We start from the raw sequence: 27,982 nt of genomic DNA, 5'->3' as shown, positions 1-27,982 counted from the left end.
GGCATTGCATGACTCTGGAATTTTAGTAACTAGTAATGTTTGAAGTTTCTAGGGGAGAGATCTTTACTCATAACTAACACACACACACACACACACACACACACACACACACACACACACACACAGTGTTCCAAGTTCTTACCTTGCCCTCCAGGTAAGGAAGTTGAGGCACCAAAAATCATTTGTCCATGTGCAGTATTCGCCCAGTGCTGTCAGTAGAACAGCAATGTCTGACCTGGTGTGAAGACCACTTGTGTCATTTATGTGTTAGCTCTCTGACTCTGTGCTGGAGGAGAATCAGCTTCTTTATGTGTGAATTGTGAGAAATTAAAATCCTAAACTCATTTTTCTTTTCTTAGCTATTTTGTTGGGATGTGTGGCGACGGTGCAAATGATTGTGGTGTAAGTACTGTTTTTGTGATTTATTTTGTAGTTCTTTAGCCCGTCAAGTCATTCACAAAATTAATCAGTTTTTTTTTTTCAACTGTTAGGCTTTGAAGAGGGCACATGGTGGCATTTCCTTATCTGAGCTTGAAGCTTCCGTGGCATCTCCTTTTACTTCTAAGACACCTAGTATCTCCTGTGTGCCAAACCTTATCAGGTAATAAGGATCTGATTTCTTTTTTTATATATTTGTGTTTTTTGAAGAGCCCTTGAAAAAAAATGTTTTGCCTGCATGAAAGTATGTGTACTATGTGTGTGCCTCATGCCCAAGGATACCATAAAAGTGTTTCTGAATCCCTGGATCTAGAGTTTTGGACAGTTTGGAGTTGACATGTGGGTTCCATGAATCGAACCCCAGATTCTCTGGTAAAGCAGCCAGTGCTGTTACCTGCTAAGTCAGCTCTCCAGCCCCAGAAAAAACAACTCCACCCCCTTATAGCAAAGCTGACCAGAAATTCACTTTGTAGCCTGGATTGGATGGCCTTGAACTTGTGATCCTCTTGTTTGTCTTTGCCTCCCAGTGGCTGTGAGTACAGATGTGAGAGCTAGTATTTCTGGCTCAGAGTTTTACTGTTTTATTCTGTCTTGCACTTGACATGTAGTACAATGAATTATCTTGAAGAGCAATAGAACTTGTTTAATGTTCAGCTGTGGTTGGCCCTATGTCTCACTAGCAGCTCTTCCAGTTGTATTGCGACATACATTTTTTTGGTAGCCGAGAACTTTGTTGTAGATGTGAATGTTGATGTTTATCTCTCAAGATGGAATTGTGTTATGAAGGACAAGCTAAGGTGCTGCTAGTCACATGCAACGTTTCTATTCACAGGGAAGGCCGTGCTGCTTTAATGACGTCTTTCTGTGTGTTTAAATTTATGGCGTTATACAGCATCATACAATACTTCAGCGTTACTCTCCTGTATTCTGTGAGTACCCACACCACACAGACATGTACTTAATGGTAAAGCACCAAAGATAGTGGACCTGTGTCTTTGATTTTGAATACATGACCTAAAAAGGAAATTCATGCAGTGTGTGTAAAATTACCTTGAGGTATTGAAATTTGGAATACATGTTCCTTAAAGCCTGCACTCAGTGGCTACAGCTTTGTGTGAAAAAATTGCTGTTGTTTGGTTGATTGGTTGGTTGGTTGGTTGGTTTGGTTTGGTTTTTGTTGTTGTTTGTCTGTAGTACAGATTGGCTTTGCCTGTTTTGGATAAGATTTCAAATTAGAATAATAAATTAGAACCTCTGTTCTTCCAGAGGTCCTGAGTTCAATTCCCAGCAACCACATGGTGGCTCACAACCATCTGTAATGGGGTCTGATGGCCTCTTCTGGTGTGTCTGAAGACAGCTACAATGTACTTGTACATAAAATCTTTTTTAAAAAGTTATATAAATATGTTGTTACTGATTAATTCCAGAGGCAAATGTTTAAGTATGTTTCTATTGCTGTGATGAATCACCATGACCAAAAAGCAAGTTGAGGAAAGGGTTTATTTGGCTTACACTTCCAGATCATAGTCCATCATTGGAGGAGGTCAGGATAGGAATTCAAGCAGGGCTGGAGTGATGCAGAGGCCATGGAGAAGAGCTGCTTGCTTAAGAATTCAAGCCCACCAGCCCAGGTGTGACACCATCTACAATAGGCAGGGCCCTTTCCTCATTGATTAGTAATTGAGAAAATGCCTTACAGCTGAATGTCACAGAGGCATTTTCTCAACTGAGGCTCCTTCCTCTCTCTCTGAGTCTAGTTTGTGTCAACTTGACACACAAAACCAGCAAGAACATATCATTTTGAAGGTGTCATTCTTGGGGAAAAACAAGACTATAACCTGGCAACAGTGCTATGAAAACACTCTTAAACTTTCACAATTGCTTTCGTAGATCTTGAGTAACCTGGGAGACTTTCAGTTTCTCTTCATTGATCTGGCAATCATTTTGGTAGTAGTATTTACAAGTGAGTATTTTGCTTTTTTTTTTTTTTTTTTTTTTTTTAATTTCAAAGCATCCAAATATTTGAAATTATGTTTTAAATTTTGGTAAATTTGCATCAACCATATTATGAGTAAGCTTATATTGGTCCAGTTTTCCTGTATATGTTTTATTACTGGTTAATATTTTGTCCTATCTGCTTTCTAGGCTGGAAGTGGGGTATAACCCTGACTCATACATTTTATCTAGTGTGTGTCTGTCTATCTCCCCCCTAAAACTCCCACCTCTCTCCAGCTTTTGTTTATTTATACCAAAAGAGCCATGAAACACTTAACTGCTTACCTTCTTGCTAGAATAATAAATCAGGAGAATATCCAGTTTCAACAATTATGTATTTGATCCTTGCTGCATTATCTTACTCCTAACTAATTATGTTGTTTTTCTTTATTGAAAATAGATTCCCTTACTCCACACCCTCTCCCAGTTCTCACCTGATCACTTCCTTTCCCATTCCCAGCAGTCCCTAGCCCAGCCTTAGAATCTATTCGATTTTCCCTTCCCAGGGACATCCATGCTTCTCCCTCATAGCCTTCTTCTTTACCTAACCTCTCTTGAGTCTGGTTTATGGCTTAGTTATTATTTACCTAACAGCTGTTATCTATTTATAAGTAAATGCAGACCATATATGTCTTTCTGGGTCTATGTTACATCACCCAGAATAATTTTTTTTCTAGTTTCATCCATTTGCTGACAAATTTCATGATGTCATTTTCTAAAAACTACTAATACTCCATTGTGAAAATGTGCCACATTTATTTATCTAATCTTCAGTTGAGGTTGTTCCCAGTTTCTGGCTGTTGTGGATCAGTGAACATAGTTGAGAAAGTGTCTTTGTGGTAGGATCCTTTGAGTATATCAAAATGCCAACACCTTTTTTGGGGGTGGCTGGGGGGGGGGTGGAGACAGGGTTTCTCTGTAGTCCTGGCTATCTTGGAACCTGAACTCAGAGCTCTGCCTGCCTCTGCCTCCTAAGTGCTGGGACTAAAGGTGTGCACTGCTCCCGCCCTGCTTGCCAAACAGTTCTTTACAGACCTGGAAAGGACAATTCTTACCTTCATATGGAAAACAAAAGACCCAGGATAGCCAAGACAATCCTGAATAATAAAGAAACTGCTGAAGGTGTCACTATTTACCATCCTTGATGTCAGGTTATACTACAGAGATGTATTAATAAAAGCTGCTTTGTATTGGTGTAAAACAGACATGTTGGCCAGGTGGTGATAGTGCATGCCTTTAAACTCAGGCTATGAATTTTTTTAAGGGATATTACAAGGATAATGCTATGCCCTTGTAGATTCTTCATGTAAGGAGACACAAGATGTTAGTTTTTACTAGTATTGGTACTAACATCAAGATAAATAATAGGTGTATGGCTTCTTAAATTAATAGGAATTCAGAAATCTGTCCATACTGAAAATAAATATCTGGGAGATAAGTAAAAGCTGTTGAAAGAACTTGCTAGTTAATATGAGAACTATTACATTTGACCACGAAGAGATCCAGGTCTTCTTATTTATATTTTAGGAAGATAATTCTATGTGGAGAACTATCCTGTGCATTGTAAGGTACACAGATGATCCATTGTTTACTGCATGTTTTCAATACTGTCAGAATTCCAACTACTTGAAATAGAGCCCTTGCCATATCTTTCCTGGGGGTGTTAAAATTACCTCTGATGAGAACTACTGAATTAAAAAATGGCTTAGTAGATTATAAGACTAGTCAATGAGTAAGCAAAATTTGTAACACTTGACATTATTATGGAAAGATCTATGTAGAAATTTTATAGTGGAAAACTTGGTAGATCCTGTATGTTATCAGCTGGACTAATTTTCCTTTATGTTACTATTGTGTTCATAGAGCTTCAGACATTGCTAGCATATCATTTAACGAGGGTTTTTCCTTCCACTTTTATGTTACATTATGTTATGATATGACATTACATGGTTTGCTTATATATCTCAGAAGGGCCTTGCACTTGTGACCATCCTACCTGAGCCTCCCCCGTGCTGGGATTACAGGTGTGCACTACTACCACACATTGGCTTCTAGTTACTAATTTTACTGGTACTGGGGTTTTCCATGAGTTTCAGTGGAAAGGTAAAAGTCACTGGAGGCATTTTTGAAATTAGAATAAAAAAATCATTTACTTTTGTAGATTATTTAAATGTGTATGATATCTGGCTTGAGTGTTTAGAAACTTTAAATACTTACTAGACAAAACCAGAATTTTAAAAATCTCATTTCCAAGAGTATTTAATTATGTCTTTCTTAGTGAGAAATTTAGTCACATTTTTTTTTTTTGTCCTTTCCTTTCAAATATAGTGAGTTTAAATCCTGCCTGGAAAGAGCTTGTGGCACAGAGACCACCTTCAGGCCTTATATCCGGGGCGCTCCTCTTCTCCGTCTTGTCTCAGATTGTGATCTCCGTTGGATTTCAGTCACTGGGTTTTTTCTGGGTCAAGCAGTATAAAGTGTGTGATCCATATTCAGAGTGAGTTGGTCAATCCATTGTAAAAATTGTATAAGGTGACTATAAAAAGATGATCCTTGAAGTGTGTATCGAATTTGCTTGCAGCTTTTTAAAACACCTTAATAATTTTGTCTTTTTAGTGTCCTAATTTTCTGTTCATCAGAACCACAGCCAAGTTATAAGGAAAAGGGATCCATCTTACCTCTGGATTCAGAAACTCATAGACTGCCTTTTTTGGTGGTGGTGTTTCTAGCAGATGTTTCTAGGCATCACACATTGAAGAGACCTATTCTGATAAGCTCCTATTTCTCCATTATTGTGTGAATGAATTAATCTACTCATGGGGGCAGAGCTCTAGTTGCCTCTTAAAGTTCTCACCCAGTCTTTGCATTTACCATCTCAATGAGGATTAAATATGTGCATAAACTTTAGAGGAGAATCATATTAAGACCAGAGCAGAAAGTATCTAGGTAAAGTGCAACACATTACCTAGATGGAACCTGGATTTGCTTCTGAGACTTGCTTTTCTGTAAAATGAGAACAACTGGCATCAGGGTTCAGGAAGACCCTGGTACAGTATATGCTTCCAGGCTTTCTGTTTCCAAGTTGAAGAAACACTTTTACTAAATATTATTTTAAAACATTATGAAAAGAATATTAGGTATTTATGAAGTGTTCTACTGTTCACAAACTGAATTAATGAAATGTGGATAATTTTGTCAACTCTTCAGTTGTGAATATTTTAATTTGCTTGATTGAGATCATTAACATTTTTAGGAAATTTTAAAAAACCATAGTTTTCTTAAATGTATATAGGCATTGCCCATGAAAAGGAATGAACAAAATTGTTTTGAATCTTTTCAGAGTCCATTTATAGAGGTTTAACATATATTTATGATTGTTACAGTAACATCACTAATTGTGTATGCCTGGTAGTACTGCACACTTAGAAAAGGAGGGCAAGCCCTAACTAAAAAACATGGAAGGTTATCTTGTTGTCAGTGCTTGGCCACATAATAGCATAGGTCATCCTGCAGTATAGCCCCAGAGAAGTATGACCCCTAGGAAAAGAAGTACAGTCACATATATTAAATAAGACAGTGTATCCTCAGTTATTATGGGATAGTGCGAAAGACAGATTTGTTGTCTGTTTACATTCACTGTGCTAAAATTCCAGATATGCTTAAAAATTATTTGATTATAATTATAACTGATTATAATCTGTAGCTAAAGGGTAAAGAAAAACCTGCATGCCCTCTGTTGCTGCACCTTTTGTTATGAATAGCATCTTCTTTGTATTGTAATGATTTAAGGCATCTAAAGTAACATTGACCCTTTGGGAATATGCTGCTGTGTTCTTAATGGGATCCTTGTGTGTTCCAGTGTTTGTAATACAACAAGAAGCGCATGTTGGAACTCATCACACTTATACAATGGGACTGAACTCGATTCGTGTAAAATACAAAATTATGAAAATACCACAGTGTTTTTTATCTCCAGTTTTCAGTACCTCACAGTGGCAGTTGCCTTTTCAAAAGGAAAACCATTCAGGCAGCCTTGCTACAAGAATTGTAAGTGTGACATCATGATTTCTACCTTTCTCTTTCTTTACAACATTATGGAAAAGAAAATTAGTCTTGGCAACATGCCAGTAATCATACTTCACTACAGGCATAGCCAGACCTTGTCTCAAAAACAAAACCTTTAAAAAAAAAAAAAAACACGAATAAATGAATTTAACTGGCAGTTCCTTGGTGGAGAGGCAGGTTTTTAATGCCTTGAGTGTTTACTGTCTTGTTTTCACTTTCATGAGCACTCCCACTCCTAGGTTTAAATGACTCAGATTTTCATGATGTGTTACTTTGGGCCCCTTTCTTTCTTTGAGTGAGTACAGAGAATTAGGATTGGAAGGAGGAGCCTGTAGGAGGCTCTGGGGGAGACCGTAGGTGTGGTTTCCTCTTGAGTGTTCTTCACAGTACCAGCTGTCTTGTTCTTCCTTCCCTCACACTGTTGTCAAGATCAGGATCTATAGAATTTCTCATTTTAATTACTTTTGTTCCCCACTACAGAATTGGCCAAAAGATTAGAGGTAGATATGTCTCTATGGGTTTCAACATAAACGTCCAGAATTTTAGCTTTATAGACAAAACTTGGTTCGACATGTAAGTTGCTAGCTTTTGAAAATTGAAATGGGAACAGTGAAATGGCTTCAAAGGACACCTGTCCTACCAGAAGAGTTTAACCTGAGTTCAGAATGAATTAGAACATGTAAAAGTGCGAAAAGAGACTCAGCCACACACAGATGTCCATGTCCACACATAGATGTGACTTCCACATATGCCCATGGTGTGTGCGCCAGTTGACACACAATAATAATAATTTTAAAAATTGAAAACATTAGTTGATAACGGCTTTTGCAGTGTCATGGAGCAAATGACAAGTGTTTGTGTGTAGCTGTGAAGAGATGTCATTGTTCAGTTAAAATGCCAGGACTAGATTTTAGACATCAGATAAGCGATAATCATTGGAACCTCATTCTCATTCTGGATTTGAGGAGCATTTCCATATTCCAGTGTTTGACCTTGTGCGTGTATTTGAACAGATAACATCGAAATTTGTTTTTACTGGTAATTTTTCTGTTTTACATAAGATCATTCTTATTAGCATTCATATTACTGTGTAACTGTACTAATAATTTTTACGGAGATCTAGAAGCGTGCTATGCTACTTAGAACACTTTATAACCAATGTTAACATACTAAAAAGTGAACCTTTTTGGAATGAGTGGAGGCAATATTAGGGCTTAAACCCTAGGTAATCCCATGAGCTAAGTGTGTATTATTGAACTACATTCCCAAGTCTTTTCACTTTAGCGTAACTTATAGGTTAACTTGTAGGTTAGGCTGTGTAACTGAGCTTACTTGGAGCTTCTGATCCTCGTTCCTCCACTTGAGTGCTAGGATTGCAGATATTTGCTACCACATGTTATGTAACACTAGGGATCCACCCTAGGCATAAATAACACTTGCTGGGTAAAGCACTCTTCCAACTGAGCCACCCCCCAGCCCTTCTTTACTTAAAGCTTTCTTTTATTAATATTATATGTTGAAGATAGAGGACACCTGTTAGCTGTCTTCTTCCATCTTTTACAGGAGAGTCAGAGATTAGGCTCAGGTCACAAGCTTGTGCAGCAATTGCCTTTACTTGCTACTTTTCCTTGGCAGATTTTGTACTTGTAATTCTCCTGCCTCATTTTCCTGAATTTTGAGCTTGGAGGTATAGTGTACTGCATCCAAAAAATAGTGGTTTTCCTTTCTTTTTCTTCTCTATTTTATTTTCTTTACAGTTATGAAGAAACTTAGCCCTTAGATTGGTACCATATTAGGAAAATTAACTATAGTGATCTAAGAATATACTCTACCCTATCTATACTTACATTGTTGTGAGTGAGTGAGTGAGTGAGTGAGTGAGTGAGTCACTTTAAGCAGAGACAGTTATAGAGGTAAACTCAGGAGTGTAAAGCTTTCTAGGCAAGTACTCTACCATAGAGCCATACCTAGGTTTGTTTTTGTTTTGTTTTGGCAGAACTGGGTTTTAAAGTGTGTGTCCCACCACCACCACCACCTTACTCAGTTTTAAGCTATTTGCTTTAAAAGTACATCTTTTACATGATTGGAAGACTTCAAATTTATCTTCTCATTTAGTTTTCAGTTGATGCAAGTAAGCACTTTATTGTTGACAGTGGCAATGATTTAAATATACTAAAATATTTCAGCAGAAATATCAAAAACTGCTTTATTTTCTGTAAGCTTTGTGCCTGCAGAGGGTATAGAGGAACCGATATAGTTGGCCATATATATTCTGCTAGTTGTTACCCCTTGTTTTCCTGTTAGTAATGCTCATTGACAGTGAAATTCTTGGAACAATTCTTTGCTAGGGCTATTCAATTGTTCTCTAGATCCAATCAATATAATGTATTATTACACTTAATTTGGGATTTTTGTTTGTGCTGTTATTAATATTGGTCTTGGATGTAGAGACAATCTTTCTAGAGTGGTATTCCCTTCTAAAATAAAACCTCCTATCAGTGTAGCTACAAAACTTAAACTTAGTTGTTACTATGCATAATTGTGTTTGGCTGTGCTTCCATTTCAAGTATCATGCTAGTTCACACTTAAATTTTTTTAAATTTTTTTATTGGATATTTTATTTATTTACAATACAGATGTCATCCCCTTTCCCCATTTCCCCTCCCTAGAGCCCCCATCCCATTTCCTTTCCTCCTTTATTTTGATTACATGCATGTATTAAGGTCAGTTCTAGGTTGAGGATCTAGCAATAGATGCAGATAGTCAAGGAACAAGCAATACAATAAACACAAATAGTCAAAGAAAAAGCAAGGCATTAAATCCAATTACGTGAACACTCCCATGATCACTGTTTCTAAGGGCTTATCAGGATGACCAAAGTATCTGAGCCTTACTTCCCTGTCCTAGCCCAAGGTCATTTTCATGTCTGAAGCCTACTTACTCATTCTGGCCTAAAAGTTAGATTCCTGTCTGAAATTATTTCTTTGTTCTAGCCTAATATTTAGGTTCCTACCTGAAATTACTTCCTTGTTCTAGCCTAATGTCAGATTCCTGCCTGAAGCCTACTTCCTTGTTCTTGGCCAATGTCATATTCCTGCCAAGCAGCCCATTTCCTTGTCCTTGGCCCATGTCAGATTCTTGCCAAGCAGCCCCAAAGGCTCTCTGCCTCTCCCCACAAGACTGAGCCTGTCTTAGGTCGTTCTGACAAAAGTGCCTTCCTTACCCGTCATGGAATATGCATTATCAAAAGCAATGCACTTCTGCTTAGGTTGGTAAGGCTCTGTAGAATCTTACTCGTCCTTGGCTTGCCAACCTGTTAATTTGATAACTCTGTCGGGGGGGGGGGGGGGGGTCACACTTAAATCTTAACTATCATTTCTCATTAGACTTTGTTTCTTTGTCTGAGTCAGGGTCTTATGTTGCCAAGGGGGTATTGACCTTTTCATCTTCCACCTCCCAAGTTGTGGTTTTGAAAGTGTTACCATATGTCTGGTAGTTTCAATTTAGTCACAGAAACTGGTTGCGTTTTTGGTCCTTGTGGGTTCTTTTTTATTTGTAAAGTCCAACTCCTGTCTTTGCCTCTGGAAATGTTATTACTGAATTTAGGCTCTGTCTGTATTTTTCTTGTTTAGTTGTAGTGCTTTAATTGATAAAAAATATTTCAGAAAACTCAGCCCTACAAAATATTGTTGTCTTTCAGAGACAGGTAACTGAATAAAGGAAAAGTGGATATTTAGCTAAGTCAGACGTAGCTGTTATAGTTTGAAAAAGTAGCGGTTATAGTTTGAGAAAGACAACAGGAGGAAGAAAGCAGCAAAAGCGTGTGGTGGACAAATTACGTTAGTTTCCTGTGTTATTTTGATATCTAAAGGCAGTAGGCAAGGAATCTTTTTCTATCAAAAGGATTTGTGTTATAGTAAGCTGGAACATAATTAATTACTTGATACATAATTACATTTTACATCTTGTACCTTTGGAGACCATTAACACAGTATCTTTCTGTTCAATCAACTGTCTGGCCTTGAACTGGTTATTCCTGTCTAAGTTTCCCAAATATTGGGATTGTAGACATGTGCCATCAAACTAGCTTATTTTACATTTTGTTTGTTTCCAACAAAGTCACCATAGGTAACTCTTGCAAGATTTCAAGACCATCCTTTTAATTTTTGATCTTCCTATACCATACCACCACCCCCAAGTATTGGAATTACTGGAATGTCCCACCATGGCTTGCTCTTTATTTTACATTGAATATCTAATAATATCTAGTTTTTAAAAATACCTTCATTATAACAATATTTCCCCATTAGGTAAAGCCGATTTGACTTATGACTCGAAAGTATTTAACTTAACCGCTTTGCCCAGACCTGCAGTCACTAGCAACATGTAACTTGCTCTGACTCTTGTCTATAGTGAAAAGTAATTGCACTTTATTTAACAGGATTGTTAGGTGCTCACTTACTGACAATACTAAGAGAACCCAGGAGCTGAGTGTAACCTAATAGACATTCCTTTCTCTCTGTGTACTGATGTTTCCATTCTTTGTTGAAGTCTTAAATGATTTGCAAAAAATTCTTGTGTGCTTATGTAAAGCCATGCAACATCTACCTTTCTTGAGCAGTACTTAATAGTTACTTTTATTTATGTGTGTCTTTTTCTTTCTCTGTCTCTGTTTCAGTGTTCATAGAGGCCAGAAAGGGGCATTAGGTTCTCTGGAGCTGGAGTTACGTGTGGTTGTGAGCTACCAGATATGGGTGTTGGGAACATAACTTAGGTCTTCTGGAAGAGCAGAAAGTGCTCTTGACTGCCAAGCATTCTCAGCCCGTAGTCCTTTTATCTCTAGGCTAATGAAAGGTGTGTGCTTACTCTCTTGGAAATACTGGCAGATTTTTTGAAATCAGATCTGGGGTAGCTCAGCAACTTTAAAAACACATTTAGGTAACAACTTCCTTAACTGAAGATATATTTACCTGGTACAAAATTATTAAATGCAGTAAGATTTGAAAAGTATCTGACATGGGTTCTATATTGAATTCAAACTTCATCCATCCAGATGAAGAAATCTCCTCTTGCAGGTCAGGCTGACCTCAGACTTAGTCTTTCTACCTCTGTTTTCCCGAGGAAGTCAGCTGCATGTAATTATTTCTTTTAGTTCTTTTTCTCCCCATTTTATCTGTTTTTATTTTTTTAGTTCCAACAAGCACTTTATTTAACTACCAGAATAACTTTCAGATAACTAATAAATATTACTTTAGTTGTACTTGTGTAGTAGAATATTAAATTTCCATTTGTAAGTGTAAAATTAGGGCAAGGGAATCACATGATCAGGTCTCACAATGTATTCCCGGCTAGCCTGGAACTCAGATCTGTCCACATCTGGGACGCTGGGATTAAAGCATATGCCACCATTAACTGACATATACTTAAGGTTGAAGGGAATGGATTTAAATATCTCTAATAAATCTAGAGGAGGCTATGCAGAATGTCTTATTTATACTGTAGGAAATAACAGTATATGCTTTTTATATTTCATCAACTTAAGTAGAGGTATTCAAACAAAACTTTATGTTTGAAGTTAATTGTATGCTTCTTAGTATTTGGCACTTTATAATTTAAGGGAAATGCCTAATTTTATTGTTTGCTTTCTTTTCCAGATTTTTTTGTTATAGCTGTGATTATTTTGTATGTTTTCATATTATTCATCATGTTGCATCCAGTTGCCTCTGTTGACCAGGTTCTCGAGGTAAGGCTTAGCACTTCATTCATTACTTGTCATGGTAGATAGGAACTGGGAAAACAGTATTAAGATATTGATAAAAAGTGACATTGTAGTATCGTGGAATGTAAACAGCTAAATAATATTTTGGAATTTCGGTACTGAAGGAAGATTAAATAAACTATCTTTATTTTTTCAGTATTGCTTCTTTCCCTTTATCTAATATGTAGTTGTATTTACCAAAAGACACTCTAAAAGAATGGACATAATTAAAGTAGATTTTATTGATTATACCTGATTAGTTCATTGACTCATCTTTTCCCACATGTCTTCTGTGGTACCTCTGTGATGTATCAGTTCCCAGGTGGGGAGTTTGTGACTTTCATCCTATTGGGAGCTTTATAGCTTATGTTTTGGGTTCTCTTTTATCTTTTTTCTGTGGTAGTATCAGAATTATTATGACTTTGTAAGGAATCTCTTATGTATTTCAGACCAGGACTTCTGCTGAAGCCTTTTAGATTGGGCTTGTTGGGACTTAGGAAAAGCACTTAGTATTAAGAGTTATTCTGAGATGCTCAATAAATTCAGGGTACAATTAGTTCTCCTTTATGTGAGCAACACCCATTTTTCATATTATGTTAGTTACTTCACTCATTCCTATGATAATAACTGATGAGCCATTTAGAGAGGAAAGACTTATGTTGGTGCATTGTTGAGGGGATTATCCTCTGTCAGGATGGGTGATGCATGCTGGTAGAAGTTTAAGACAGTTGGTCACATTGCATTTGTAATCAGGAAGCAGAGAGAGTCTCTGCATTGACTGCTTTGGACATTAAGAAGCTTCTCTGACATAAATCTTTGCTTGGCAGGTCTCTGCAGTAGCATGCCAGGTCCACTGCTGAATTTTCAGATCAGTTTTAGCTTGAGTTCTTTCTGTCTTAGAATTGAACTGTTGTATCTCTAGCAGTTGAGTCTTCTAGCTGTGATGAGCAATGGCTATAGTCTGTATTAGTTGGATGAACCTCTAGGGAAATAAATACTCCACACCTATACTGAGAATATCATATAATATTTTATGTCTTCTGGAGGAAGCAGTGTTCACCCCTGCATGGTACTTCATTCAAATGCATTTTTTCTTTAAAACAAAACAAAACAAAACATATATGTGTTACAGACAGTTGTGAACTTTCATGTGGGGTCCTGGGAATTGAAGCTAGATCCTCTCCAAGAGGAGCAAGCGCCCTTAACCACTGAGCCATCTCTCCAGTCCTTGTAGATTATGTATGTTGTTAATTAGCTTACAAAGAGTAACCTTTAATCCCAGCACTTGGGAGGCAGAGACAGGTGGATTTCTGAGTTCGAGGCCAGCCTGGTCTACAGAGTGAGTTCCAGGACAGCCAGGACTACACAAGAGAAACCCTGTCCATAGATGTCCATAAGGCTATTTTCTTATCTCACCCCAACTCCCTCTTCTTCCCCGTCTCGCTACCCCTGCATAAACCTTTAACCACTAACATTGTTTCTGACTACTTTGACATTACATATGTTTTACTACCTCCATTCCCTCTAAGGCCCCCTTCTTCCTTCTTGCTTCCTGACCCCACTAAGAATTTGAAGGTAGAATCCACATATAAGAGAAAACATGTATTTGTCTTTTTGAGCCTGCATTGCTGTACATAGTATAGTTTTTTCTGGTTCCATCTATCTTTCTGCAGATGACATAATTTTATTCTTTATAGTGGAATAAATTCCACTGAATGTATGCAGCACATTTTTATTATCCATTCATCACTTTATGAGCATCTGGGCTCATTTCATTTCCTAGCTATTGTGATGACAAGAGCAGTGAATGTATAGATATCCCTGTAATAGAATATAAAATCCTTTGACGTTTCCAGGAATGAGATTGCTGGGATCATGGTAATTTCTGTTTTTTAGCTTTTTAGAAACCACTGATTTCCATGGAAGCTACACCAATACACACTTCCTTCAACAGTGAATTAAGGGTTTTTAGCCCCATATCCTCACCAGCATTTGGTAACATTTGTTTTCTTAATGGTAGCTGTTCTGGCTAGGCGAGATGGAATCTCAAAGCAGTTTCAATTTGTATTTTCCCAGTGGCTAATGGTGTTGAGTGCTTTTTAATGGTGATTTGCCGTTTTTTTTTTTTTTTTTTTTTAGAACTCTTTGTTCACTTCTTTTTTGTTGTTGTTGTTTAGTTTTGTTTTTGGTTTAGTTTTGGTTTTTTGGCTGTTTTCTTTAAGTTTCTTGTTCTTTGTATATTCTGTATATCATCTGTTGGATGTATACCTAGCAAAGATTTTCTCTCATTTTATAGGTTGCCTCTCGATAGACACGGTTTTGGTTTTGGTGGTTGTTGCTGATACATGGAAGCTTTTTAATTTCATGAGATCCTATTTGCCTGCCTGAGCAGTCAGAGCCCTATTCACAAAGTCCTTCCCTGTACCAGTATCTTAATATGTACTTAATATGTACTTGAGTTCTGGGTCCTGTGCTGAGGCTCTTCATCTGTTTGGAGTTGGGATAGGGAACTAGTTTAATTCTACATTTTGGTCTCCAGTTTTTCCATCATACTCTGTTAAAAACGTTATCTTATCCAACGAGTGCTTTTGGTGTCTTTGTCAAAAAATGGAATTGCAATAGTTTCCTAGACTCTTACCCAGGTATTCTACTCTTTTCTTTTTTTCCTTTCCTTCCCTTCCCTTCCCTCCCCTCCCCTTCCTTTTCCTTTTCTTTCCTTTTTTTCTTTTCTTTTTTCCTTTTTTTCTTTTCCTTTTCCTTATCCTTAATCCTTATCCTTGTCTCAGTATTGCTGGTTGTGTTGTTTGCCAATACCATTCTGCTTTTGTTACTGTGGCTCTAGAGCATAATTTGAAATCAATTTGGTTATATCTCCCCCAGTATTGTTTTTGTTCAAGATTACTTTGGCCATGTGGAGTCTTGTACTCCATTTGGGGGTTGGAGGAGTGTCTCTGCAAGTTCTATGGCCAGCAGAGTATTTATTGATTCACATGAGGCAAGAAGGGAATCCGGTTCAATACGACTCACTATCAGATGTTGCTAGGTAGTTTATTTCAGGCATATTTAAGTATAGCACAATTTTGGGGAAAGGTTCTTGATAACTCAATCCTATATGTACAATAAAACTTAACACATAGTTACATCAAAACTCTATAAAGTCCCCAAGTGTCCTCTTCCATAAAGATAAGTTCTACAGATTAACTGGGGAAGCAGTTCAAGGTAAAACTGCTCATAAAGGTCTGGGAGAGGATAGTGCTATACACATAAGAGTCTAGGAGAGCCAGGTGTGACCTGGGCATACAGTTCATGGAAAGGTCACCAGGTTATTAACCACATCCATTCTCAGCCTTTGGAAATACATCTGTTGTTTGACATGCCTGGTTTCCCTAGTACTTACCTGATAGTACCTTATGTTTCCTACACTTTCTTATGAGTTTTCTTAATATATGATCTATTTTAAAGAAAGTACCATGGACTGCTGAAAATAATATATTTGCAGTATTTGGATAGACTGTTCTATAGGTGTGTTTTAAGTCCATTTATCTGTGATGTCATCTAATTGTCTTTTTTTTTTTTTTTTTTTTTTTGTCAAGAAGACCTGCTTGTTGGTGAGAGTCAGAAGTTGAAGTCACCCACTACTATTTTTCTAGGGTTGATCTGTGACTTCTCATGTAATAGAATTTGTTTTCGGAAATTTAGTGCAATTGTCTTTGGGACACGTTTACAGTTGCAATGTCCTGTTGGTGTGCGAAATGACCATCTTTAATCACTTGGCTTCAAGTCTTTTTGTTTGTTAGGTATTAGAATACTTGCTTGTTTGCTAGGTTCATTTGCTTGGAAACTGACCCAGGTCCTATGCAAGAGTAGCGAGTACTCTTAACCACTGAACTATCACTTTAGCCCCTTTAATGTATTCTGTTTCCATGACAAAATACTTTTTGTTTGTTGGCTTTCAGTTTTGAATGTCTGAGCACTGGACCAGCATCTGGTCAGCTTTTAGTGCAAGCTACCATTTCTCCTTTCGGAGCCCAAAGATGGAAGGGCAAATTGGCATGCATAGAAGAGATCAAATAATAAGTATTTATAGTAAGAAAGAGCAAAGGAAGCCCAGTTCGCTTCTGAACAACCTGTTTCTGATATAACTAAACTACCTTAGCAGAAAGGGTATTGCTCCTTCCTGGAAGGTAGAACCCCTGTGAACTAATTGCTCATGAAGACCCATTGCCACACTGTGGCTGTCTTCAGACACACCAGAAGAGGGCACTAGACCCTATTACAGATGGTTGTGAGCCACCATGTGGTTGATCTTAGGACCCCTGAAAGAGCAGTCAGTGTCCTTAACCTCTGAGCCATTTCTCCAGCCTGACCCATTGCCTCTTAACATTTCACATTTCACCATGAGTGAAACCATAGGAAAGGTTATCTTGAGACTTCATAAAAACTGAGCTATTGAACTTTGAAGAGCAGTATATGAGTGTGTTAATGTATTTTTCATGGAGAGGTATAGTTAAGGATTTTAAACACATATTCCACTCACCTCCGCACACTTGCCACTTAGCATGGCTGATTTACTGAAACTGCCCTGACCAAGGCCACTCACCTTTATAACTACTAAATATCCATCCATTGGGCATGTGCCTTTGAAGTGCTTTTCCTTGACCTTTTTTTCACTTTGGAAGTGTTGGAACTATGTATGTGACCAGGCCAGTGTTTCCTTAGATTTTGGTTCTTTGTTCCCTTGTGGCTTTTTCTTGCCCTCTGTGATCTCCTTTCTCAGTTTCCATTGTGGTCCCATTCTCTCTGGCCTGTCTTTAAGCATTAGTTTCCCACCTTTCTGGTCATATCCCTCTTTCCCTCAGTACTCAGAAAATCTTCCTTGTAGTCAATGGTTTGCCTGTAGTTGGCATTCTAATAATCTTCAGTTCTATACTCAAGTGTAGCTCTCACTACTAGACCTGAATACAGTGACAGCAGATCTCCAAATTGCATATTTTGAAACACTTTGGAGCTGAGGAGCTAGCTCAGAGAGTAAGTGTTTGCTGGGCCTAAGTCCAAACCTTCAGAACCCACGTCTATAAAAAAATAGACGTGGTTGTGTATGCTTCTAATCTCAGCACAAGGGGCATCAGTTGGAGAGTGATAGACCAGAAAACTGTTATCCTACTTTGGCCTTCCTGTGTGCACATAAGTGTATGCACACATCATACATGCACATAATATCAAAAAGCTAAGGCTTAAAGCTAAGTTTATTGTGTTCTCTTTCCATCTTGCTTCTTCTCTTTTTGGTGTACCACCATTTTAAAAAGTGTGCATGTTTGTTTTGTTGTCTTTGTTTTGTTTTTGCTGGGGTGTTTGTTTGTTTGTTTTTTACTATTCTGAAAAATCTGTGATTGGGATCATTGGGTAAGTTTGGCTTGGCCTTCCACCATCTCTTGAGATTCCTCATCAAATCTTAAGGAGTGGTAGGTGGTAGTATGTGACACACATCTATCTGGTCATCTCCTTGGCCTCTCACAGAGTGTCTTAGGTACTCAGTGGTAAATACTTGCTAACTAAAAGGATGTTTTAGGGTGTAAAAAGCAGTCAGATTTTGGTTGGATCTGATGTCATGGAGGTATATAGTTCAGCTGTTTGGAGGCTTAAGTATGGGGAAGTCAACTTGAGATTTGATTAGTATCTAGCTAATTTTTTAAAAAAAAGATTTATTTAAATTACATGTCTGGTAGAGGGATGTGCATGCTGATTGCCATGCCTGCAGAGGCCAAATGAGGGCATTGATTGAATCCCCTTGAACTGCAGGGGATTAACAGGTAGCTGTGAGCTATCAGATTGGATGCTAGGAGCTGAGATTGGAGCCTTTGGAAGAGAAGCATGTGCTCCTAACCACGGAGCTATCTCTCTGGCCTCTGCCTCATTTTTGAAAGATACTTTATTTTAAAAGTATAGATTTGTTAGACATTTGTAATACTGTAGATGAGAGCATGGACTTTTGAGTCTCTTAAGATTTAATGCTGAATTGTCACTTTTAAAATTATGAGTTTGAATTTCATTGTGTGAAAAGATGCATGCTTTGTGATATTGAAAGTTTAATGGATAAAGTGTATATACATAAATACTTGACATGTATGTATGTATATAAATTTGCTACTTATACATAAAGCTTGGATTTGTTTGTTTTTTTGTTTGGTTTTTTTTTTCCTTTTTTTAAAGATTTATTTATTTATTTATTTTCTGTATTCACCATTACTCTCCTCTCTTCAGACACTCCAGAAGAGGGTACCAGATCCCATTACAGATGGTTGTGAGCCACCATGTGGTTGCTGGGAATTGAACTCAGGACCTCTGGAAGAGCAGTCAGTGCTCTTAACCACTCAGCCATCTCTCCAGCCCATTTGTTTTTTAAAACAGTCTCAGGTATCCCAGTCTGACTTTGAGCCTACTAGGTAGCTGAGGATTGATTGCTCATGAGCTTTCTGTGTCTACATTCCAAGTCCCGGCCCACTTGTGCTCCCATGCCTGGCTTCAGATACCATGGTGTGATACTCTAATATCAATTAAGATGACAACTTTAACTAAAGTATTTTTGTCTTCTAGATTATGTGTGTACCATACCAGTGGCGCATATACATGCTTATCATTGTTCTTATCAATGCCTTCGTGTCTATCACGGTGGAGGTAAGCACTCAGCTTTGGGGTTCTTGGTGACTTAGTTCTGAGAGAGCAGGTAATACTATTTATTATACAGAAGCCCAGACTCACTTCATTTCAGGGAAATTCATTTAGCTTCCTGATCTGACCTTTTCTGTAGTTATATCAAGAATTGATGGAGTTGCATTTAGGCACTAGATGTGAATGAGGTGGCACAAATGAGTTGGGGGTGGAAAGAGACGCAGGTATTCAGGCAGCTCCCAGAGCTGTGTGCTCTGAGGGGAGAGTAGAGGGACCACTTAAGGGAGGAAGAGTAGTAAGTTCTCAGTGCTGCTTTTTATACCAGTGTAAGAAACAGCTAAGGCAGATAAAATTAGGATATTTAAAGGTTTTTATAATGGAAGCTTTTGAAAGTATGTGTATATTTTAATGATAATTCTACATTGAGAAGTTATCCTGAAACTCAGCTATCCCAAGAAAAGATGGCTTAGATTTAAATTGACATAGGAGCATGGATGTTTGTAGGACATCATTTAAAGTTGTTTCAGAGGCTGCATTTTCTGTTCAGGTGTCCTAGAAAGCACATCTGAGACTATCGTAAGCACTCCCTTCCTTACAGTGTACATTCATCTTTTCAGATGTTATTTTTTATTCTTGTTAACTGAGAATTATTTGTATTAGGCACTGATGTAATGTTTGTATATATGTAGATGGAATTAGTAATTAGATAGTAAGTGAAAATAACTCTGTAAGAATACGGCTATGAATCATCAACATTGTTAGGGGAGCACTGGAGAAAATCGAACCTGATTTTTAGAAAGTTTAGTCTTTTTTATCAAGAATTTTATGATTTATTATGAAAGCTCTGTTACTTATCCTTTTGTAGTATTTACTGAGGCTTGCCATATGAAAAGCAAATCAGTATTAATGATGTAGCGTTGTGTGAATGTTATCAAATGTGTGTGTTTAAAAGGAATGACCTATTTAATTCTTAACTCACTGGACTATCTCTCAGAGCTTCTTCCTTGACACGGTCCTTTGGAAAGTTGTGTTCAATCGAGACAAACAAGGAGAGTGTCGTTTCAGCACTACACAGCCACCACAGGTTGGAAATGAGCAGTTACTGTCAATTCTTCACTTATTCTTGGTTTTTCCACTTGCATTCTTGGTTCTGTAACTCTGTGTATAGCTTCAGCTGTCTTTGTTGTGCCTGGCATTTCTTCTTCTTTTTTTAAAAAAAAAAAAAGAAGAAGAAGAAGAAGTCTTAGAAAAATCATGGCAAGCACTTAATAGAGGCTTTTTTTAGGACTTTGGGAATTTCATAAGACTTTTCCAATCCTAACTCTGTGTGTATGTGTGTGTGTTGGTCTGTCCAGCTGTCTTATCCTTATACAAAGTTTCTCTGTGTAGTCCTGGCTGTCCTGGAATTTATAGACCCGGCTGGCCTTGAACTCACAGAAATCTGCCTGCCTTTGTCTCCTGAGTTATGGGATAAAAGGCTTGTGCCGCCACCTGTTAGCTGAGAGTTAATTGTTCCATTCCTATCTGTTTTATATTTTACGTATTTGATTGTCACTAATTCCCTTAGAGGGTAAATGATATGTAAACAGTTTTGAATCAAGTTTTGTTGAGTTGGTTTTTGTTGTTTGGATCAGAGTCAAGAGACATCTTAAGCATTTATTTCTGGGTTTGTTTGTTTGTTTGTTTGTTTGTTTGTTTGTTTTGAGACAGGGTTTCTCTGTATAGCCCTGGCTGTCCTGGAACTTACTCTGTAGACCAGGCCTGCCTCTGCCTCCTAAGTGCTGGGATTAAAGGCATGCACCACCACCACCAGGCTTATTTCTGATTTTTATTTTACTATTTTCATGTACTTATTTTGCCAGTTGCTATGCATTATTTTAAGGTGGCCTTTTGCTTTCCCTGACAAATGATTCTAACTGGGAAAATTATTTGTTTGTTTCTATTTAAGCAGTGGTGAGGGCTTTTAAAGTCAGTGAAACAGCCTGTGATTTATAGGTATCACAAGGTTTCTCTGGCAAAAGGAAAGAGCAGCCAATGAGTAAATCTGTTTCCTAGTATGAGAATGTCAGGAGTAGAGATCCTGACAGAATGTACACATTAGACTTAGACTGCTGTCAGTCAGCCAAAGCCCTATGAAAGCTTTAATCTCACCTTGTCGGGGTGCGGCACACAGTTCCACACAACAGGTATCTATCTGTCTGTAGTATCATAGAGAGTTCAGGGATACATTGTACTGCATTAGAATCTGTTTCAAAACATGTTAGCCATGCTCTTTATAGAGCATGTGATGTGTTCAAGGCTTCAGCCATCCTAAAGCCATGTGAGGACTTGAAGATTGGCTGGCATTTCTTACTTAGATCATTAACTCATTTTCTTATACCTTTTATCTAAATGGTGACTTCCTGGGCTTTCTTTGTGTTGGTAATTGAGCAGGCCTACGATTCATGCTTCATGCCAGGCTTGCTGTATAGGATATATGTACAATGCCATTTTGTGCTCTGTGCTCTATGGTGGAGTAATGGTGGCATGCTCTGAAGTCAGTGGTAACATGAGCCTGAAGTCAATTCCAGTTTCTTTTTCCTCAAAGCAGTGTGATGCCTGTTTGTCACTAGTTAGTCGTGGGTAAGAACAGAAAGAACAGAGGCCCAGGGCCGTAAGCTGAATCTCCTCTGTGATAGTGACATAGCTGTCTTTTCTTTAGGTGACTTCATTATTGCAGAATGTCACACTGGTTCAGGTTACCTTTCTCATGTGAAGTACAGTGTTGATTGGAAAGGCACAGCCTAGGGAAACAGTACTGAGTTTTTACATTCTCAAAATATCTCTAACCCCCAATGTAAGTGTGTTTTAAAAAGGGGGTTTATTTGCTTATTTAGTCAAATTGGTCTTTTAAGTCCCCTATAAAATATTTGAATTAGAAATCCCTAATTTTTCTTTCTTTCATTCTTTCTTGTTTGTTTGTTTGTTTTGTTTTGTTTTGTTGGCTGGTTGAGACAGGATTTCTCTGGATGACAGCTCTGGTTGTCCTGGAATTCACTCTGTAGACTAGGCTGGCCTCAAAGTCAGAGTCTGCCTGTCTCCTAAATGCTAGGATTAAAAGCATGCACCACCACACTCAGCTCAAGGAAATTCCCAATTTCTCAACCACAATAAATGGCAAAACCATATATTTTCTTTACTAATGCATCTTTCCTTTAAAAAATCTAAGTATCAGTTCTTAATTTTTAAAAGTTTTTATTTCATATGAATTTCTATCTCTGAGTGTTCATGGGAGGGAATGAAGATATGGGGATGGTCCATAGCATGTAGGCTTGGCAAGTCCCACAGGCTCACCCATTCTGGGAACCACTAAGAACAATTTTGGCTTTAGTTTTGTGGTTTTAAGAAAACATATTTTGGAGCTCTACTTTTAGAAAAGCGTTCTAAGTTCAGAGAGGTTAATTTTCCTCTTCCGATAGATGTTTCTTTAACGCTTGCTTCTTTTTCAGTGGCATCTCTCTCCAGCTCCATTCCTTTTCATTTCCCTTCCATCCTCCAGCAAGGACTGCTTGTCAGTGTCTAGAAACAGTTTAGGTTTGACATAGAATGGGTAGAGGCCACTGGTACTGCTAAATAAATAAATGTCCTATGGCACACAGACAACAACCCCTGCCAAAGAATTTTATAGCACAAGGTGTCACTCATCTTGATGTAGGAGAGAAGGAAGGGCAGACAGCTGCTGGCATCTTTACCCAGGACACGTGTAGTGCTGACAGCCACAGTCCTTCCTCTGCACTGCCTAGTCAGTGCTCCTCCATTCTAGAGAGGCCCAGGAGATCTCAGACTCCAACTTCCAATCTACTGTGTTAGTGTTGGGAAAGAACACCCCTTTCTTCTTTCCCTTACCTTATTCATAGGGACCACTGTTAGTTTGAAGGTTTCAGAGCTATAGGCTGCAGTCTAGATATCACACTAATACCAGGTGACTTAATTGGGAAGTCATGGGCGAACGAGAATCACACTGCTAATGCACTATTACCCCATTGAGGTTATATACCTCGGTGGTGAGAATCTGAACTATAGCCATTCTGCAGCTTAAAAATCTATATGAAAATACTGTTTCAACCTATTCATATAGAATACTAATTTGGATTTTATTTGTTTTATATTGAAGATTGAACTAGAAGATTTATGAAAACCACAATACATGCTCTGCATGAAAATGTTTCCTAAACGACTGCTGGTCGTGACAAGCTGGGCATTAGAATGTATAACTTGGAATGTCTCAGAAGCAAGATTGTGGCTACAGATCTATATGAACATTCTGTATGGTTTTTTGCTGACCTGTGGTATCTTTGCCCTTGTCTCGGGGATTTTTATTAGCTATATTAACCATTCCAAGTTAATTAAGTCTAGGAATCCAGTGTTCTCCTGCTTCAGGGACTGAAACTCTGCTCTGGGGAGATCCAAATGTTCATTCTAAGCCCTGTGACTAAATAGCCGTAGTGTTGCACAGTGACTGACTCTGCTCTTGCTCTCCTCTCCTGACTTTGTACTGTAGCCTTTAGCTTTCTCTTCCTGTGAACTATACTATTCGAGAAAATGTGTGGGGTACATTTATGTGCAGTCTCACCAGCCTATGCATAGTGTATTTTTTGTATGGCAATAAAGAACAAACATAGTTCTAGCTATGGTGGAGTAGGGGGATCTCAGGTGTTTCTTGTGACTTAACGTATAATGAATATATTGTTTTAAACAGATGTGAAAAGTACACACACATATGTATATATGTATTTATGCATGTGTTGTGTGTGCATGCATACCCAAAAATATTCAAAGAATGCAGTTATATTGCCATTTGTGATTACCTTTAATTATGTTGCTTGCCTTAGTTTCCATGGCTGTAGAACAGTGAATTTTAGGGGGAATGTGTGTGTCTATTTCTTTATCCCATTACTTTTGGCTTTCTGCCTGTTGTACATCACCTCTCCATTTAAAGGATTCATCTGTACAGACAAGCATGATGTGTTTCTCTGACGCTTTAGCAGTGCTACTATAAATGAAAGTGACAGCTTTCATATTTAGGAACAATGATCTTTTCCACAATTGGACTGAAGACTTGAAGCACCAGGAAAGGAGTAAAATGCAGTAGTTCAGTATCATCTCAGATGTCTGACTATTGTGGTGCAGTCACACTGAGAAAGAAACTGCTAGCTGTTGCTTGAATCACTGGATCCTGCATGTGGTGACCACTGGATCCTAATGCAGAATGCTTTGTTGTGGGTTCTTTTTCTAAGAGAACAATAGCACAGCTGCCCTCCCCCAAACCCACCCCCTACTTTTTTTTTTTTTTTTTTTTCAATGTAGGATCTCACTGTATAACACTGGCTGACTTTGAACTCACTGTGTAGACTAGGCTACCCTCAAACTTGTGAAGCTCTTCTTGCCTCTGCCTTTTGAGTATTAGTATCATAGGCTAGTCCCTCCATGCACATCTAAAAACCTTGATTGTGGCGATAATAGAGGTTACTTGGAGACTAACCTTAAATCTTTTAGTTTCCCCTGGATTGTAATTCAGCTTATCTGTGACTACAATCTTGCCTTTAAATCCTTGGGAGCAATGCAGCTCATTTTGTCTACAGACGGAAGAAGAGGGGCAGAGTTATGATGGCTGTCTTCCTGAAATGAGAGAAGGTCCTTGGGAATTAGTTTTCAGAGCTTTCATTTTGAAGTACTTGTGGCCCTTTACATTGGCTACTCTTTGCCTTAATTGTTTGATGGATCAGTTGGTTGAGGCAGAGCTTTCACTTTGTAGCTTAAATTGACCCAATGCTTCAAGTTTAGCTCAGTCTGGTGGTAAACTTCAAAATGTCCTGCCTTGGCCTCCCCAGTGCTAGGATTGCAGGTGCTGCACATGCCTGGCTCCTGTTGGCCAATTAAGAATTGTCTTTTAAGTATACATTGTAACACATTTGCCTTTCTTGGCTGTGGGTACTTTAGATGTTCTATTAGAATGTTCATCTGGTATGCTGTACCTTCATTTTGTACAATTGCTATCTATTGAGGTTAGAGCTTAGCATGGACTGGGTCAATGTTGATGGGCAAAAATGATCTAGAATTTAAATTTTACTTGGGAGAAGCAATAGCCAAAATAATTTATGGGCTGTTTTCATGGGACACCATGCCTGGCCAAACCTGTGGTTTTAAAAGATGTGATTTTTTTTTTTAATGTGATAATAAGATCTTGATTTTCAACTTATGGTGAAAATTTTACTTCATGCTTTGTGTTTTGAAAGTGATATTAGCAGTAACAATGATATCTTTCACTGCCTTCTTATAAAAGTGATTGGTAGATATGGTTAATATAAAAGAAATTTGAGATAGAGTAAGATTCTTTCCAAATTAAATACTAAAAATATATTCTCAGAATTTTCTGTTAGTATATCAGTACACAAGACACATGCACAAAACTAAAGAAGCTGGGAAAAAAAGTCTTTAAAAACAATCTGTTCCTAAATTGAAAGCTGGCTTTTTTGCATGAAGTTTTTCCTAGTTATTTGTTGTCAAATGTCAGAAGTTATTTCATATTGTTCTGTGCACAAATGCATGCTTTAACCAAAAAGCCCTTACTCTGGTGTTTTTTTCTTTCCTAGGAGTCAGTGGATCGATGGGGAAAATGCTGCTTGTCCTGGGCCTTGAGCTGTAGAAAGAAGACTCCAAAAGCAAAGTACATGTACCTGGCACAGGAGCTCCGCTTCGATCCTGAGTGGCCGCCTAAGCCGCAGACAACGACGGAGGCCAAAGCTGTAGTAAAGGAGAATGGATCATGTCAGATCATCACCATAGCATAGCGAAGACTGCTCTGCTCTGCTCTGCCAGTAGTCAGCAGTGTGTGCTGTTGAGCTTTTCTGACCCTGTGTCAGAATGGCACCAGTTCAGTTTATACCCCTCTCATAATATGGCAGTTGATTAAAACATGAAACGGTAACATGTCATTTGCTACACAGTTATTAACTATAAATCTGGCTATATCTTCATTCAGTAACCTAAATATGATATATACTTTATATTGGGTATGAGAGAACTGTGTTTGGGTTTTACAGATTTTAGCTTTTGACACTAGTTTGCATCTTTAATTTTAATTTTCACAAATCCCCTTATTAGAAAGTTCTTTTACATATAGGCCCAAAAATTGTGATTGTTAAAAATTATAGTTGTTAATTGTGATTAGCCTTCAGTGAAAATAGGTTGAAAGCCTATTTTGATCCCAGTGTTTTTTCCCAAAGAACTGTATGTTAAACATGACCAGTTTTCTTTTATGACCTGGAGTTAGGAGTGAGTTTGTGTGTTATTGTTGATAAAGCAACTCAGGTAATTTCCATTTCTGGTTTTATATTCTCTGTATAGCCTGCCTGGGTGTCACTTTCTAGACAGTAAGGTGCTCCACTGCTGTCTTCAGATGTCCTTCATAGTATTCCATGGGTCCCATGCAGTATCTGACGTCAGCAGTCTAGTTAAGCAAAGAACTCTTACTAGAAAGGTTTATTTCTGAGCCAGGCATGACAGGCCCCCAATCCTGCACAGGAGGCTAAGGCGGGAGAATTGTTCTTAGTTCAAGAATAGCCTAGAATAGATAGTAAAAGCCTGTCTCAGAATACATGCAGAGAAAGACTGAGGTTATTTCTCTTGGCAGTAGATCTCATTCATATCTCTTCAAACTTTTTTTTTTTGAGACTTTTATCATTTTAAATATTTCATATTTCCTTTCTCCCTCTCCTACCTAAAGGAATGGAATGATGCTGTTTTTGTTTTGTGTTTTGTTTTGACTTAGACCTTAGCCTTGCTATATGTCTCTCCTTTGAATAATGGGGCTTAAAAGAATAATGAATATTGAATTTGAATGACTTTTACAAAGCAATATGAACTTGTAGAACTTGTTTTGTGCCATTAGGTGGCACCAGAGATCATCACATACCTATTTTGTAACAAGTGAGCTTGAGAAAATTAAATATATACATTTTTAGTCAACCAGAATGAGGAAAGTATTTACACATTTGTGTTTTATCTGATTGTGTTCGGTTCTCAAGGAGCTTTCACAATGCCTTTCTAGGTAGGACCTGCCAGTTTGGCAGTGCTATAAAATGAGCCCTAAATTTAAAAAAAAAAAAAAAAAAAAAGTAACATTATTCTGTGTTCTTTCTTAACTAACTACAAGTGCATGCTTTTCACTCCGGGCTGATCATTATTTTCCTAGTACATACTGACCAGTTTACCAAATGTTAACCAGATTTGTGGAATGTTTTTTCTCTCCTTTTTTTTTTTTTTTTTTTTTTTTTTTTTTTAATGTTGCAAAGCCCCGAATGATGTTTGATAATTGTAGAAAAAGTAAATTGGTCTCAGGATCACTGTTACTGCTGTTGCCACGAGTGATTCTTAGGAAATACATAATGGACCTTTCCCAGCAAAATGTATGATATTATTATATGTTAGATAATAAGAACCATTGTCCCAGGAATGATTCTATGAAGCTATGCATCTTAGACCTCTCGAGCTGTGAATTAGCACTATTTTCTATAGTTTCTTAATCTCTATTATTTTATACTTTCTATGTTCATTTCAATAATGTTCCTGTTATTCAATCATTTTCTGAAGTTGTTAACTCTTATTCTTTGGTTTAAATACTGAAATATGACTAATTGCTAACTATAGCTTAGAAACCCAGTATCAATTGTATTTAACATCTTTAAGAGCGTGATCATAAAAACTATTTTGACACTTCATTTTAACATTTAGAGTTGATAAGGGTTTATATCTCATCTGTTTATATTGTTTGCAAAGGAACAAGGTTTTATGTAGGTGAGAGAAAGCATTTGTACGAAGTTAGATTTGAACATAGACAGGATAGGTAATTCCAGTTGAGAATGTTGTTCGAAGAATGTCTGTGAATCCAGACATGGGTCCTGCTTAGTGCCATGGGTAGATTGAGTCTTCTGTAGGTCATCATTACATAGTAATTTTGGTTCTGAATTTTACATTAAATTATTTGAGTATATACAGACCTAAATTTTAAAATTTGTA

General features: G+C 37.7%; 1 protein-coding gene across 4 annotated transcripts in view; it reads left to right on the top strand.

Moving 5' to 3' along the window:
• The window catches only part of Atp13a3 (ATPase 13A3), a 72,864-nt gene extending 45,752 nt beyond the window's left edge, over positions 1–27,112 (top strand). For 3 of the 4 annotated variants that reach the window (XM_034514992.2, XM_076942769.1, XM_034514991.2), the window contains 10 exons: positions 360–402; positions 492–601; positions 1,271–1,367; positions 2,329–2,401; positions 4,762–4,930; positions 6,293–6,480; positions 12,153–12,241; positions 18,851–18,931; positions 19,920–20,009; positions 25,558–25,892. In XM_034514992.2, the coding sequence (XP_034370883.1) occupies positions 360–402; positions 492–601; positions 1,271–1,367; positions 2,329–2,401; positions 4,762–4,930; positions 6,293–6,480; positions 12,153–12,241; positions 18,851–18,931; positions 19,920–20,009; positions 25,558–25,755 (1,138 nt within the window). In that variant the 3' untranslated portion in view covers positions 25,756–25,892. Of the gene's footprint in view, positions 1–359; positions 403–491; positions 602–1,270; positions 1,368–2,328; positions 2,402–4,761; positions 4,931–6,292; positions 6,481–12,152; positions 12,242–18,850; positions 18,932–19,919; positions 20,010–25,557 lie in introns of all 4 variants that reach the window. The other variant, XM_034514994.2, reaches the window with a different exon arrangement.
• The last annotated feature ends 870 nt before the right edge of the window (positions 27,113–27,982 follow it).

This window comes from Arvicanthis niloticus, chromosome 12, assembly GCF_011762505.2.
Source record: "Arvicanthis niloticus isolate mArvNil1 chromosome 12, mArvNil1.pat.X, whole genome shotgun sequence".
NCBI lineage: Eukaryota > Metazoa > Chordata > Mammalia > Rodentia > Muridae > Arvicanthis > Arvicanthis niloticus.
Note: the sequence above shows the minus strand (reverse complement) of the source record. Positions and strands in the feature narration are given on the sequence as shown.